This window comes from Alligator sinensis, unplaced genomic scaffold (genome assembly GCF_000455745.1).
Source record: "Alligator sinensis unplaced genomic scaffold, ASM45574v1 scaffold284_1, whole genome shotgun sequence".
NCBI lineage: Eukaryota > Metazoa > Chordata > Crocodylia > Alligatoridae > Alligator > Alligator sinensis.
In genome coordinates, this window is record NW_005842105.1 from 455,559 (window position 1) to 470,234 (window position 14,676).

The 14,676-nt window shown below is 43.1% G+C and overlaps 1 protein-coding gene across 1 annotated transcript; it reads right to left on the reverse strand.

Annotated features, from left to right (window-relative positions):
* Nucleotides 1-510: 510 nt before the first annotated feature.
* LOC102379603 (sulfotransferase 6B1-like) lies at nt 511-11,259 on the reverse strand. The gene is made up of 7 exons (XM_006024506.1): nt 11,058-11,259; nt 5,785-5,897; nt 5,464-5,553; nt 4,377-4,503; nt 3,358-3,452; nt 2,914-3,070; nt 511-641 (listed from the first exon to the last, which is right to left on the reverse strand). The coding sequence occupies exons 1-7, from the start codon at nt 11,257-11,259 to the stop codon at nt 511-513; spliced, it is 915 nt and encodes a 304-aa protein (XP_006024568.1).
* Nucleotides 11,260-14,676: the final 3,417 nt, after the last annotated feature.

Below are 14,676 nucleotides of genomic sequence, written 5' to 3' on the forward strand. Positions count from 1 at the left end.
AGCCCGCGTGCACACAGACGGGCCCGGCTCGCGCCCGGCGAGGACGGGACCGGGAGCCAGCCCGCACACATAACACCAAACAAAACAAAGCTTCACTTTTTATACTGAAATATTAAGAGTTTACAAAGTAGAAAGCAAAAGAACATTCACAGAGGTTGCTGTGTAAGATCTCTTGGAAAAAAATCACTCTAACATGTTGAATGGATTTCCAATAATTTCATCATATTCAAATAATCTAGCACTTACATACTGTAGTTTACACAGAGTTCTACTAAATAGCATGACATTGTAGCTAAAATGAGTTTAAGGACCAAGGTCAGGCCCTACAACCCTTACATATCCAGGAAATCCTATTGGCACCACCTGCCTAAACAAGGATTATTCGTGTGAATATAGGCTGAATGATCAGGGTGAAAATTACAGGAATATTTGTCCTGATTTAAACAATTCCAGTTAGAATAGAAGTGAATGAAAAGCTGGCACAGAAGCAAAACTTTTCTGTAACCCATTTCAGGCTTTGCAGTGTACATCATACTTCAGCATTGCTCCCAACTTTGTTCCACCTAAAGACGCTTTAAATTTGGCATCCATTTGCTGGTTCTGAGCTTCAGTGAAAAGGCTCTTCCAATCACCAATGGTTCCTGGAATTGAAAAAAAAGCAAGTAAAGGATAATCTGTCCCTACAGTGACAGAGAGACTTACTGTATTTATGCAAACACAAGATGACTCTGATTATAAGATGGTCTCTCAATAATTAGATTCTATATACGGAAAAGGTATACATTTGATAGAATTTTCCAGGTATAGCATCTAAGAAGGCTTGCCTTGAATTTGTCCCCCTCCCACTACTATAGCTGGAAGAATAAATCTGGGGGATCAGATAGCCCCTTTGCAACCTCCCTACTTCTCTCCACTTCAGCTCCTCCCCTTTCTTCCTATTAGACAGCATTCTCCCTGAGCACCTGGAAGTGAGGAGCATATTTGAAAAAACAGACCATGAAATAAACATAGCTGTAGTAATTTGCATATAGTACCCATAGACTTAGTTGATCCAGAATTGATGCATTTTACCTTTTTTGAAACTGCTGCAAGCTTTAGCACAGGTACTCCATCAACACACTTTCAAGCAGTACTGTAGTACCTACTTATATATAGTATAAACTATGCATTATATTAGTCCGAAGTCAAAAGGCTCATGATTTACTGGGTTGGGCCCCAGCAGAGTCAACAGCATTTCAAACCATGGTGACCCCACAACTCAGCACTGTTCACTACACCCCAGATACATCCCACAAAGAAGCCATGTGCTAATTAGCCCTCACCCATGACTGGAACCAGCTGTTCTTGTCACAAATCCTGGGATCCTCCAAAAATGTATGTGTGTATGAAGCAGGGGAGCAATCCAGTCCTGCTTCACCTCATGGAGGGTGGGAGCCAGACTAATCAGCTGTGACAGGTTGAGAAAGGAGACCACTGAGGGATCCTGAATAAACTGTTTGGGGCCCTGTTTGGTAATGTTTGAGAGACATTTAAGGCTGATGTAGAAACCGGAATCATTGGAAATGGGAAAGAAAGGTGCAGCTCAGCTGTGGGAGTGAAGAGGAAGTCAAAATGTATGCAATATAGTGGCTCACTATGACTTGGAAAAGTCAGCACTCAGGGGGACTACACTCAATAGGCACTGTCATATATCTTTTCCAGGTGGGTTGCACTAACTTATCTTTGTGGTAGGTTCCCATTAGCATTTTTGCCCACTATGGGCCGTGTACATTATAGTCGTGCTCAGTGTTGGCTACATTTAATCAGCTTCATTATTAATTTCCATTATCAGGTACATGCTTCCTTTAACAGCAGTTCAAAGATAAGCAATGTTTTTAATGTGGTTTCCTTGTATGTGAATATAAGATAAGGGGTCTTTTCCCCCTATGCTTATTGGGGGGGACCTCATCTTGTATTTGAGTAAATATAGTGTTTATAAGAAAGAAGAATTCCCCAATCTCCTTTATCACCATATTTGAAGACAACATACATTTATGTTCATGAACAGTGCAACTGACTAGGGAGAAAAAGTATATACCTGCCTCAGAATGGGCACAATAATTTTCACCACTGCAAAGTGAATCTAAAGAGTATATAACATAGTGCAGTTCCAGTGTGGTTGCTTTTGTCCCTGCTTTTGCACTGGTGTAAAAAACATACCAGATGAATAGCACTGGGAGATCAGGCCCAAAAAGTTCATAAACATAACTCTCAACTGCAAGCACCTATCATATTATAGTCAAGGACTGTCTTTAAGCTGCAAAAAAATTAATATAGATTCCAGACACCTCAAATTGGAGGACTTTTGAATCTGAGACTCTGGTTGGACAATGACAGAAGTCAACCAATACAGAAGTTTTTCCCTTACTGTGGTCTGAGGCTATGAAAGGTGATGCCTGGTTCGTCTACAAATAACACCACCCCCTGACCCATTACTTAATTATTAAAAGTTTGACAGTAAGGATGCATGGTGCTCCAGAAGAAATGCTGAGAAATGAAAGTGGTCCATTGGTTCAAAAAACTTGGAACCACAGCTATAGTTTTTGGATTGAAATTTTTATTCGGGTTCACATTTAATCACACTAGCTGCCTAAGAAACTTAAGAAGAAAACTCTACGGAAATATGGCATAAATTGAATTTTAGAACCTTCTCCAGCTTCTACAGCAATCAGTAAGAACCTTTCCATGATTTTCATAGGAACTGATTCCAGCCATGACCAAACAGCATGATTTTATTGTGCTTCATTGCTAGAAAAAAGGGTAATCAGAAGGGACTGATCAACTACTGCTTCAAGTTCCTGTCACAGTTAAATGAAGTGTAGCCGCCACTGACAATCCTGATACCTAGGGGGTATTTTGTTTGGGGTTTTTTACCTTTCCGGAAGAGAATTGGGCCAACTGAGCCATGTGTCTCCTGAGATTTATCTCTCACTGCTTGGAAGCTGGCCCTGTCTGAAATAGACTGAATTTGCTCTGCCTTCGGAGAGAATCCAAAGAAGTCAGCAATTTGCTTTACTGCTGAAGCCAGGTTCTGAAAGCAATTTAGTGAAATGATATACATTATAGCAAAATATAAAATGCTTCCTCTAAAAAAAAAAGTGTTCTGTGTTTGAGAGGTATATGACCTTGACTTATCGATAAGGGACCCAAGTAGTATATTTGCTAGGAGACCTTGATGTTCAGCTCTAAAAACCTGCATCCACATTTAGCTTTTTGCGATGAGATAATCATATTGCCACTGAAATCACTCTGAGTTTTGCCATCAACTTTAGTGGGAGGGGGAATCAGATACTTGCCTGTAAGTATCAATGTCTTTACCTCTTTCATGTCTTCATATATCAAAATCTGAACATTTTCATCCTCAATGTGTTTATTCCAGGCAACTGCATGGTCAAAATAGGATCCCCAGCTGACTGCAAAGCAGACAGAAAAGCTTCACCCTGAACATTTTTAGAATTAAGTTTTTATTTCTCTCTCACTGGGCATGTCTACACGTGCATTAATGTGCCATGGTTACTCTGCATAAGTTTAGTACTTGTAATAAGAGGTACTAACTAAATGAGCAGTAACCAGTGCTACTGTGTAGTAGTGCAGGCACGTGCCTTTTAAGTGATACTAACGTGCAGTAGGCTAATTATACTGCGCATTAGCGCAATAGCACAGCATTTGCCATGATGCGCTAATGCACAGTAGAATTAATCTATTGCACATTTAGTATCTCATGTAGATACACCCACTAAGAACCAATTTCTGCTGCCCACAAATTACGCCCATGTAGACAAGAATTAAATAGTTGCTGTATATGTTGTACATATGGAGAAGCACAGATTTCTTGTTGAAAGCAATGGCTTTATCCAGAAGCATGTACTTCATTACTTTGTATCACTGTTAGCTTCCGGTGCTATATATACTGTTACTAAAGATGGCTCTGAGCAGTCAAATCCAAATCTGAATCCAGATCCAATTGGGCCCATATTTAAGGAGGGGGTATTTAGGACCGGGATTTTTGTTGGCCCCAGTAGCCCAAACTGAAATGCCTTTGTTAGCACTGCTGACTCTGATCATCTCTTGCATCTGCAGGTGGCAGAGTTTTTGAACAAGATTTTGTTAAGCTATCGTTCAAGTACTTGACTCCTAGAATAACTTGATGCTCAGAAGCAAAGTTACCTTAGAACATGCATCACACTCTGGAATTCATTTGCATCTTATCCTGGGGAATTATCCCCAGTGAATCTCACCATTACACAGCTGTTTTCCCACTGTCTTCATTCGGTTGTTTTCAACTATTTGTTATTCTGCTTATCTTTTTCAGATACACTCAGAGACAGTAATTATACCTTTTCCATTCATGAACTCTGAGAAGAACTCATCCCAAGAGCTATAACTGGGAATGGATGGGACGTTGTTGTGAAAATGGAAAAATGATGCGGCTGTATCTTTAGGATTTCGAAACAACACCAGTATCTGGAATGGGAGGAAGAGATCAGCAATTTTTTGATCATTTATTTACCCTGGTAACTAAAAGGATAGTACAACCAACATTCTGTAACCACTACTGTACTGTAGCTATGAAATATTTTCATTAGTATGTAGGGCAAAAAAACAAATTTAAAAAATTGGTAATAAAGTCCCTGTGGACACTTTTAAAGCATGATCTTGTGGTAAAAGAATCAAAGAATTGAGAGACTAAAACGACTGTAAAACTGCCAAAAATCCTTCTGTGCCCAGGTTACCCAAGACTGGGGAATTTCTAGAGAATCTTACAGCCCACTCTGTAAAATACGACTGCATTCCCCTTTGGGAAACTGTAGTAGTGCTATTCATTTTCCCCACTTTCTCAGGAATCATTTCACACCTCTTAGAGTAAATACAAGCATTTCTAAAAAAATAAAATAGGCAAAAATGAGAAAAAACATTTATAATAAATATCAACTGAAAAAGCACTAAGAATTATCACTCCTCTCCCCTTGTTTAGCTATTGCTTCTATCCTGAACCTAACGTATCTGCCTTAGCTCCATGATGCACTGTCATTGACTTGAAACAAAATTCAGCAACTTGTCCATGTGTGTAAGGCTTCAACAGGTTGTTCTTGTGCATAAAAGAAAACGTAAGTCATTAAGCCACCATAGCCAACCTCTACACTATTCACACCAACCTTTCTGGTATAAAGGAGAAGTAGCAGCTGTAAAGCTCTTCAACAATTCTGAGCCAACAACCAAGACTTACTGGTAATGTCAATTAGAACAACTATAACTGTGATCTAAGTTGCATCAAATCCCAAACCAGCATCCAGTTGGCCCCAGAATTCAGTAGTATTAAGGTGTCTTAGAGCCACTTTCTCCTCACCACCACCTGGGTTCTAGTCCTATTAAGGTTCTGTCCCCAAAATTACACTTGAAATGCTATAGATGTGAGGCACTCACCTTGGCTTTATTCTTAAAGATAGACTTGGGGATCATATCATAGGGAACATGAGTTGCCAAAATCCTGGGAGATGGGAACTGTTTCAACCTCTTTAAAAGCAAACCAAAGAATAAGTGAGAATCACTTTGTTATACTTGTACAAAAGTGTTGGCATATGTGAGCTAGCCCCTTATGCTAATCAAAGAACATCAGTTATCTAAGTCTTTTTTCTTCAGGAGAAAAACCCCCACATGCTACATGACTAGTGTGCTTGTGTGTGTGTAGGTAGCGGGTAGAAAAACAATGCACTTCATTTGTTTTAATCATTTCTCCTCACTAACCTGATATTTTTCTGGATCTCCACATTCAATAAATGGCAGTTCTGAGGTTTCATTTTTTTTCTGTAAAGTTGTAAAGATTAGGTCATGTAAGATCTGGATAAGCCAGTTGGCACCTGGGCAAAGAAACAAGCAAACTAAAATAAATACAATAGATAAGAAGCTTATAATGGATCTCAGAACCTTCCCATTATAGTGGTTTAGTACTGTGGAAAATGCATTTATCAATGTGCAAATAATACTCTCTCAAAACTCTCAAGGCACTAAACAAAATTAAATCTTCAGTATAAAGAAGCTAAATAGTTACCTGACAGCCTGCACCTTAGGCTGTATGTTGCCCAGATTACAAAAAGGTCAACCGGACTTAGAATTAGTGACATTTGACTTCATTGGAATCCAACTTAGTCATGAATGTACTTGTGGTTTTTAAAAAATATATATTTATAAAACAGAAAGTAACAGTAAAGGGCACCTAGCTCCCATCTATGGAAAAACAAATGTAGAAGATAGGAGGGGGGGTGAGGGGAGAAAGACCAGCAAGATGATCAATTATTAAATCTGATGGAAAGTTATCAGCCATCTACCATATGAAGCAAACAAGAGGTACCACACACACAAATTTTATAAATCTTCCTCTGTATGGAGTCTGAAGCACCCTATCACATCTGCTCTTTGCCACCTGATGGAGTTGCTCTAATGAAGTTATACCATTGGGTCATTCCCACCTATGTCTGTCTCTTGGGGTCTCCTCTTCAAAGGTTTCTAGGCACTAAGAATGCTCTGCTCAAAAGTTAATGAAGCATGGTACTACTGGTTGTTGAAGGAATACTAGGTGACAAGCTGTTTTCTCCCTGGACCACAGCATCATTTCCCTGTCCTTGTGGAGAGCTCCTTGGAAGGTTTTCCTCAGGGTACGTGGAGATAATGCTGTAATACTGGCTGACCCAACCTTTTGTGCATTGAGACACCCATGTGCATGCAGCTGCTAGAGATGGTAATGAGAAATGCAAGAGGCAAACTGTTTAAACCTCAGGCTCTCTGTGGAAAAGCTGTTCCCTGAAAGACAATCCTTGCCTGACTCTTCTTTTCTCTGACTTCCTCACTCTGCATAGACTGCTGTTTTCTTGTATTAACCTCAGATTGTAAACTCACTTGAGTAGAGACTTTTCTGTCTTTATATTAGTCTGGAAAGCACTATACATACCTGTGGTGCTAGTTAAATAAAAATCTCTATTGTGGTTTCTTTCTCTGTAAAAGACAGTTAATTACACACACCTCCCAGACTGAATTCATGAAGGGGTGATATTTGCCCTCAAACAAAGCTTAAGCAACACTGTCCTCCATAGATATACCCTTCAATCCAACTTAAGAACTAGGAGTCTTAAGAACTGTAAATGGAAACTAGAACATTAGTATCTCCACAGACATGCCCCTGCCTGCACATTGCATAACATCCATGCACAAATAAAAATTTGATTTCTAAAGCAAAGTTATCTGATAGGCCTAAAATAACAAATCTTTTATTTTCCCACCTGCTTCTCAAATATCTGGTATAACGTGAATTGACATGTTCCTTCAACTCACACCTTGCTAAATATTTTCCACATCAGTTGCTGTTTACTCATCTAGTATAGGCCTTAGAGTTGTGGGAAACATTTCATATAAGTGAGATGTTTTCTGAAGATTAACTTTCATAATCTGTAATGAATTGCAGGGAATAGGATAATGCTAAAGCTCTGGAGGACAAAGGGAAACTTGGAGAGTTTTCCTCATGTCTGATTCAAAGAGGTGCTGAATATCTAAAGTCAGTGGGAGACGGGGAGTTCAAGAGATAGTCAGCTCCTTGAAAGTTTGGGCCCAACAGAAGAAACACAATAGCTTAAAAAGCCAGAGTCTTGTTTTTATGGCATGGCCAAATAGCTGGACTCTGTTCCTGTAGTGATGATGATGATGATGACGAAGAAGTGACTGTCGCCACCCTCATATGTCAGAAGAACAAGGGCCAGAAGGCCAGCAGCAGGTAGAATGGTCAATGTCAATAAGACCATGGGCAACCAAAGGAGGGCCATAAGGGCATTCATAGATGATGTGGTCAGCCACCTGAGCTTGATCACTACTGCAGCAGCCAACATTGTTGAAGAGGTCCCAAAAGTGCATGCTCATCTTAAATCGTCCAACACCCATTCTAAGACAGTTAAGAGCAGTCCAGGCCCTGCTGGGAATGAAGGGCACCTGTACGCAAGCATGGCGGCTGCTCTGACATGCTGTAATTATAGTGTGTTGGAACAGATTCAATTAATCAAGTCTGCTGCAGCATGGTAATTATCATAGAATCATAGAAGTAGGGTCGGAATCTAGATCTTCAAGTCCGCCCCCCTGCCTGGGCAGGAGGAAAACTGGGCTCAAATGACCCCAGCCAGGTAGACATCAAGCCTCTTCTTGAAGACCCCCAGGGTAGGAGCCAGCACCACTTCCCTTGGAAGTTGGTTCCAGATCCTAGCCGCCCTGACTGTGAAGTAGTTCTTACGGATGTCTATTCTAAACCTACTCTCCAACAACGTGTGGCCGTTATTCCTTGTTATCCCAGGGGGCGCTAGGGGAAACAAGGTCTCCCCCAAACCCTTCTGGTCCCCCCTAGTGAGTTTACAGACAGTCACCAGGTCCCCCCTCAGCCTTCTCTTGTGAAGGCTGAACAGGTTCAGGTCCCATAGCTTCTCATTGTAGGGTCTGCCCTGCTGTCCATGGATCATGTGGGTGACCCTCCCCTGGACCCTCTCAATGTTGTCCACATCCCTCTTGAAGTGGGGTGCCCAGAACTGGACACAGTACTCCAGCTGCGGCCTGACCAGTGTTGCGTAGAGGGGGAGGATCACCTCCTTGGACCTACTTGAGATGTACCTGTGGATGCCGACTGTGACCTTGCATTGTCGGCCCATGTTCATCTTGGAGTCAATGATGACTCCAAGATCCCTTTCTGCCTCCATGCTCTCAAGAAGGGAGTTTCCCATCTTATAAATGTGCTGCTGGTTACTACTGCTCAAGTGCAGCACCCTGCACTTGTCTGTATTGAAACGCATCCTGTTTTTGTTAGCCCACCCCTGCAACCTATCCAGGTCTTGCTGCAGTCTTTCCCTCCCTACTAGTGTGCCCACCTCACCCCAAATTTTGGTATTATCCCCATGCTTAAAAATGGTGGTAGGGGCACTTGAACTCAAGCTTATTGAATGAGCTTGAGTTCAAGTGCCCTCGCTGCCATTTTTAAGCACAGGGATGCTGATACATGAGACACAGCGGCACTTTGATTAGAGTGGCTCCCAGAGCCACTCTAATTAAAGCGTCGCCCTCCCCACCTACGGAGTAGGTGTAAAAGTGCCCAAAGTCCTTTAGCTGCAGTTCTTCTGCAGCACATTCCTTCAGTAAAAAGGTGTGCAGGCTGATTTGTGGCTCTTGGGCTCAGTCCTAGAAAGTGCTAAGCACCCTTCTGACTGCTATACCAGTGGGACAAGAGCATGCGCAGCAACTCACTGTTTTAAACTGCACAAACCAATTTCTTCTTTTTTCATCTAATTCTTTATTCCCCCCTCCCCGCCCCACACACACACCTTTTTCCTAAAACTCACAAGATCAAATTAAAAAAATATCCATTTAATACTAGTTATGAATGTGAGATCAAATATCCATGGGATATGAAATTCAAGTAGGCAAATAAAAAGGTTTCCTCAGCAATGCTCACCGCTTTAATGTGCACATATGTAGTATTCCCTATTCCTTTCTCCCTTGTTCAGTGTACCCTTTAACAAACATCTTCCATTAATGTATGCTGCCTCCCTTTGCTGCCTATAACACAGTGGCAGGTTTCTCCTTCTGCCCCACACAGTTACAGGTACAGGAACCCTGCTGAGAGCTGTAGGGTCATTCTCGCTGAATGATTAGCAATGTCTGTCCCTCATCTAAATTTCCCACCCATGATTTATCACCAGCTGTCTTTGTGTCAGCAGAGGTGACATCATGCAAAGCTACTAAACAGGGGTGGCATTTGAAATCCAAGCCAAATCCAAACTATATAAATGGCCTCCTCCCTTTATATTGTGGCAGTTGTAGCACAGATATTGCTTTTTGAGCCCATCTCCCACATTTTGCATTTGTCCTCACCTCCCTCTGGTTCAGCTTCCTGTCTCACCAGAACATTTCTTCAACACCGTAAGCATATTTCTTACGCCCTTACTAAGGCAAACTCCCATGCCAGTCATTGGGAGGTTGTGCCTGAATTAAAACTGAGTGCTGAACACAACAACTCCAGGTGACTCGTGGGAATGACAGGTGCTTTGTATATTTCAGGATAATTTAACTGTATCCTTTGTTCATTTTAATGCAATGTATTTCTCAACCAAATAAATAAATAAACAAACTAAATGCATATATGCATGTATTTCTAGTGGTTGTCCTCTGTAGACTATTTTGTCCTTTCCTGGACCCCTACACTTTCCTACAACCCCAACTCCACACCCCCTCCCCGCCAAATGCATACAACCTGGTACCCAAAACAAAAATATATGACTGGAAGGGATTTGGGTCTTGAAATCCTGTCCTCTGCTCTCACAGGCAAGCACAACATTCAGTCCCTGCCATGAGCTGACCAAGCTCCATCTCAAAACTGACTAGGAATTTTGAGCTGCTCCCATGGGAAGTCTGTTTCTCTTTGAAAAGCACCAGAAAAAGGAGCACGGACTACTAGCATATTATGTTGTAGACCCTTTTTGTAGTCCAAAGGTGAACTGTAGTATATTTATCAAAACCAACTTAAAACTGAAAAATGTTATAGAGCAGTTTCAACTTCTAAAAAAAACACACACTATGTCCTGTCACATTCTTTCCTAATTGACAGCAATTATTCCTGCATTGTGACATACAACTCCATTCCATTTTCACACAGCTCACTAAGGTAATTACAAGATGAAGAGCATCGAACTTTCTTCCCCAGTGCACATATAAGAGACTATTTTGTTTTCATGCATCTTCTCCAGTACACAACCACTCACAGCACTAAACAATTACATCGATTACCCCATTTCAGATCAACATATTGAAAAGAAACAGTCCAAAAGACTGCAAAATTAAAATAAAACATTCTTGTCTCTGTATCAAAAATGCCTAATGTAAAATTCCCACAAAATATTTATTCAGCATTAAAAACCACCGTTAATTTCTTATTTTCCCTCTTATAACTTACTACATGTTTTAGTATAGCAAGTGATAATTATTTATGCTGTATTCACCACATTTGGGGTAGGACACCACCACGATATCATCTTTTCTGGCTTCTAAGTTCTCCATGGCCTGGAATGTCTCTGCACTGCACACACTGGAGGGGTATGGGATTCCCTTATAAGAGAACAGCAGATCCTTAAGGGCAAGCCCTTCAGACTTTGCTAACGCTTTCTCTATTTCATCAACCAATTTGTTCTGGTGACCAGCCATGTTTGTCGCCTTCAGTGTGCGAAACTACTATGTCTAAGTAACAAGTGCCTTTAAATAGGCATCTTAAGGGGTGGGGTGAAAAATGCTGGCATTATTTGTCTTTGTTTTCCTCAATACAACACAAAGCAGGTCATGTTGCACACCATGTGCAAACCCAAAGCAATCAAATACTTTTCCTTCTCTCTTCCCTCCCCACCCTCCTAGGAATAGAGGCAGGGCCTGATCTTGCCATTCTTCTTCCAAAGAGTAGGACTGACTCTTGTTAGAAATCCCAGTGAAGTCAAGAAAGAGGATTAAACCCCACTGCAAGAAATGGCAATAGGAAATGGATTACATTGTAGGAATAGGCTGCAAAATATTAAATTTAATCCTATGTAACGTTAGCAGCAGGAAAGCTTCTCACACCAATGTTAGGTGGTTTCGGTTTTGTCAGCAAGTTCAACCCTATGCAGGGGCAATGCGTACGGGGTGCACGTGGGTGCAAGTGCACCCCTGAGCGTGGCGGTGCACCCCCTACAAAAAGGCGCTGCCGACACTGTTCGTGGTGCCTGCAGGCGGTCACCACTTGCCCCCCACCCCACCACCGACAGCACCAGCAGCATCTGTGGGAGCTCCCACTTACCACCGCTGTGTTACCGCCCCACTCCCGCCATGCCCCGCCCAGCTGCTGGGGGCACACGTCATTTATGACCCCATGTCACTGATTTAAAAGAAACTGAAAGTGTACCGGTAACAAGTAGTAAAAGACAAGACTATAAAAGCCATAAAACAAAACAAAATAAAAAAATCCACTTGATTCAAGGAAAGTACAGTAAAAGCTTTGTTATCGGGCACCCACGGGGAATGGAGGGTGCCGGGTTACAAAATATGCCGGATAACAGCGGCCTGAACAGGTGTCTTTGCCTGTTTGGGCCACTGCCTGTCCCGCTGTCTGGGGTGTCACCACCCCGCCCGCCGTGTTGCTGCCCCTCCCGCCAGACTGCCGCCCCTCCTGCAGGCTCCATGGGCCCCACAGGACAGGGAGGAGGGACCCACACAGGCTGCTTTGCCCCAGGCCGTGGGGGCTCCACAAAACTGGAAGAGCCACGGTGGGCACTTCCAGTTTCACTTTTCCTTTACAAGCCAGCATGCCGGTTAACAGAGCTTTTGCTGTAATGCTAATACCATAGCCTAAAAGTACCAGAGGCCTTTTAGACACTAAAATCCATTCTGAAGGCTACTGTATATTAATGTCTCTCTTTTATGTTAAAAAACAATAAAAAGCTGAAATCTTAAGCTTAGCAACTAATGTTGTCGTCCCAAAGATAAGCATTAGATCCTTTCCAAATGGTTTGGTTTTACATGCTTAATCAAGTTTTCCTGTAGCAGTGAGCTCAAAGAGAAAACAGGACTTCCTAGTAGCAGCTAAGGGGCTTTTCATAAAAAAGCAGAAAAATAGGCCTAGAAGGTCATCTAGTCCAACCTCCTGCTCAAGAAAAGATCACCCTTAGATAATCTATCCCATAGGAATTACTAACTATTTCTTAAAACGTGGCACTGGGATGGGTAGCTACGGAGGGGGCTAAGGCAAATTTTGGGGTTGCTATAGCCCTCCCAAGTCCCTCCCTAGCACCACCCATGGAAATAAACAAGCTTGGGGGAAGCAGACTGAAGCAATTGTGCCTACTACAGCAGTGATGCTCAACCTTTCAGCCCTACTGCCTGCATTAGTGGTGCAGGCATCACATGCCAAATCCAACTGCAGAGCAACTAGTGCGTCGGCTTGGTCCTGCATGCTTCCAGTCATGGAGTGACCCCGAGTAGTGGTTCTCATTGAGCACCACTGCACTACAGCAATCTCCCTTCCAAAGTCTAGAAAGGAACACAAGATCCCTTCATTCCTCTTCTGCCAGCAAATACCTGTGAAAGCCGCTTACAAAGTGTGCACCACAGTGACTGTCACTTAGAGAACAAGAACCTGCTATTGCTAGTGCTACATGTTACTGTCAGCTCATGTGGCAAAGATCAGCGTATGCAGGATGCATGAAGGCTTCAATCCAGCTCATGGTTCACGTGCATGCCAATAGGATGCCACATAATAGAAAAACTGGAAGCTAAACTCAGGTTAGTGCACCACACTGATGGGGATGGAGAAGGGAACACCTGATTTTGGGGCTCTATTCCTCACTTTCAGGTTTGTGCCTCTTAGAAAGTTACTCCAAGACATACTGTTTATGAGTTAAGGTCTTCTGTATGATCGATGTAAACTGGTTTCTCATTCTTTTGATTGAGAAGGGTTCAAGAAAAGATGTTCAAGCTGTCTGCAACATCTGTGAATCCCATACACCCACAAAAGCAGAAAGGATTCCTTCATTCCTCTGCTGAGCAGTGTCTGCTGCTTGTGCACTGGGCAGCACAGAGGCAGCGGTGGCAAACGCTGCACGACGCGGCAAGTGGGGGGCCACTTTCCTCCGCGCCGAGCAGCTGTTGTGGCCGCGCGCAGCCCCAACAGACGAGCCCAGAGCCGGCGCAGGGCCCAGGCTGGCAGCGGGGGCAGGTTACAAGCTGGTGCTAAGCATGGGGAAAAGTGACCCCTCCCCCGTCCCATGCCCAATGCCCTGCGCTGCAGCTGCTTGCAGCCCGCTTGGGGCTGCCTGTGCCTGCTCAGGACAGCCCCACACAGGCTGCGAGTGGCTGCAGCAGGGAGCACCAGCCACAGGGCGGGTGAAGGGCCGCATTTCCCTGTGCTCAGCTTTTCCCTGGGCCACTTTTCCCCGGGCTCCTCCCCTGTGGGCCATATTTTGCCCACCCCTGCTCTACAGGGAGCCTGCGCCAGCGCTTTACTACCCTCCTGATAAGAAAGGTTTTCTTAATAGCTAACCTAAACATCCCTTGCTGCAACTTGAGACCATTGCTCCTTCTTCTATCATCTACCACCGAGAACAGTCTAGCTCAGGGGTGAGCAGTTATTTTGGCTGGAGCGCTTTTAACCAGTTTTGGTCAACAGTCAAGGGGAGGTCACCATAAAATTACCATCTTGATTTCCTGACTAAGTCACCAATTTGGTCACCATAAAATCTTTCTGAAGAGATCATCTTAACACATTATGGATAAAAAACAAATCATATACTTAAAAAAAAATCAAATGGCTACTATAGCATATATTACCTTTATTTCAAAAAAAATAATTTTGTCCTGATTTACGTTTTGAGCAACATAAATAGAGGGGATGACATAATAGCTCAAATTAAAGTCTAACTCGTGTATTATGGGTGGGAGGGGTAGGGACCCTGCGGCTCAAGCACCCAGGCGTGCGCTGGAAGCTGTGCAGATGGACACGTGTATTTGTGGAGGGGGGGGAGCGCCTATTCACGTGCTTGGAAGAAGCGCGACGCACTGCGCATGACGCACCAAGGGTGGGGGCGGAGCCAAGGAGGG

Bases quoted from the DNA above. Each gene is read 5' to 3' on its own strand.
- LOC102379603 (XM_006024506.1), bottom strand. From the start codon at position 11,259: ATGGCTGGTCACCAGAACAAATTGGTTGATGAAATAGAGAAAGCGTTA. The intron at 5,898-11,057 runs GTGAATACAGCA...TTCTTTGCCCAG, and splicing joins GGTGTCCTACCCCAAATGTG to GTGCCAACTGGCTTATCCAG. The intron at 3,071-3,357 runs GTAAAGACATTG...AATTGCTTTCAG, and splicing joins TATATGAAGACATGAAAGAG to AACCTGGCTTCAGCAGTAAA.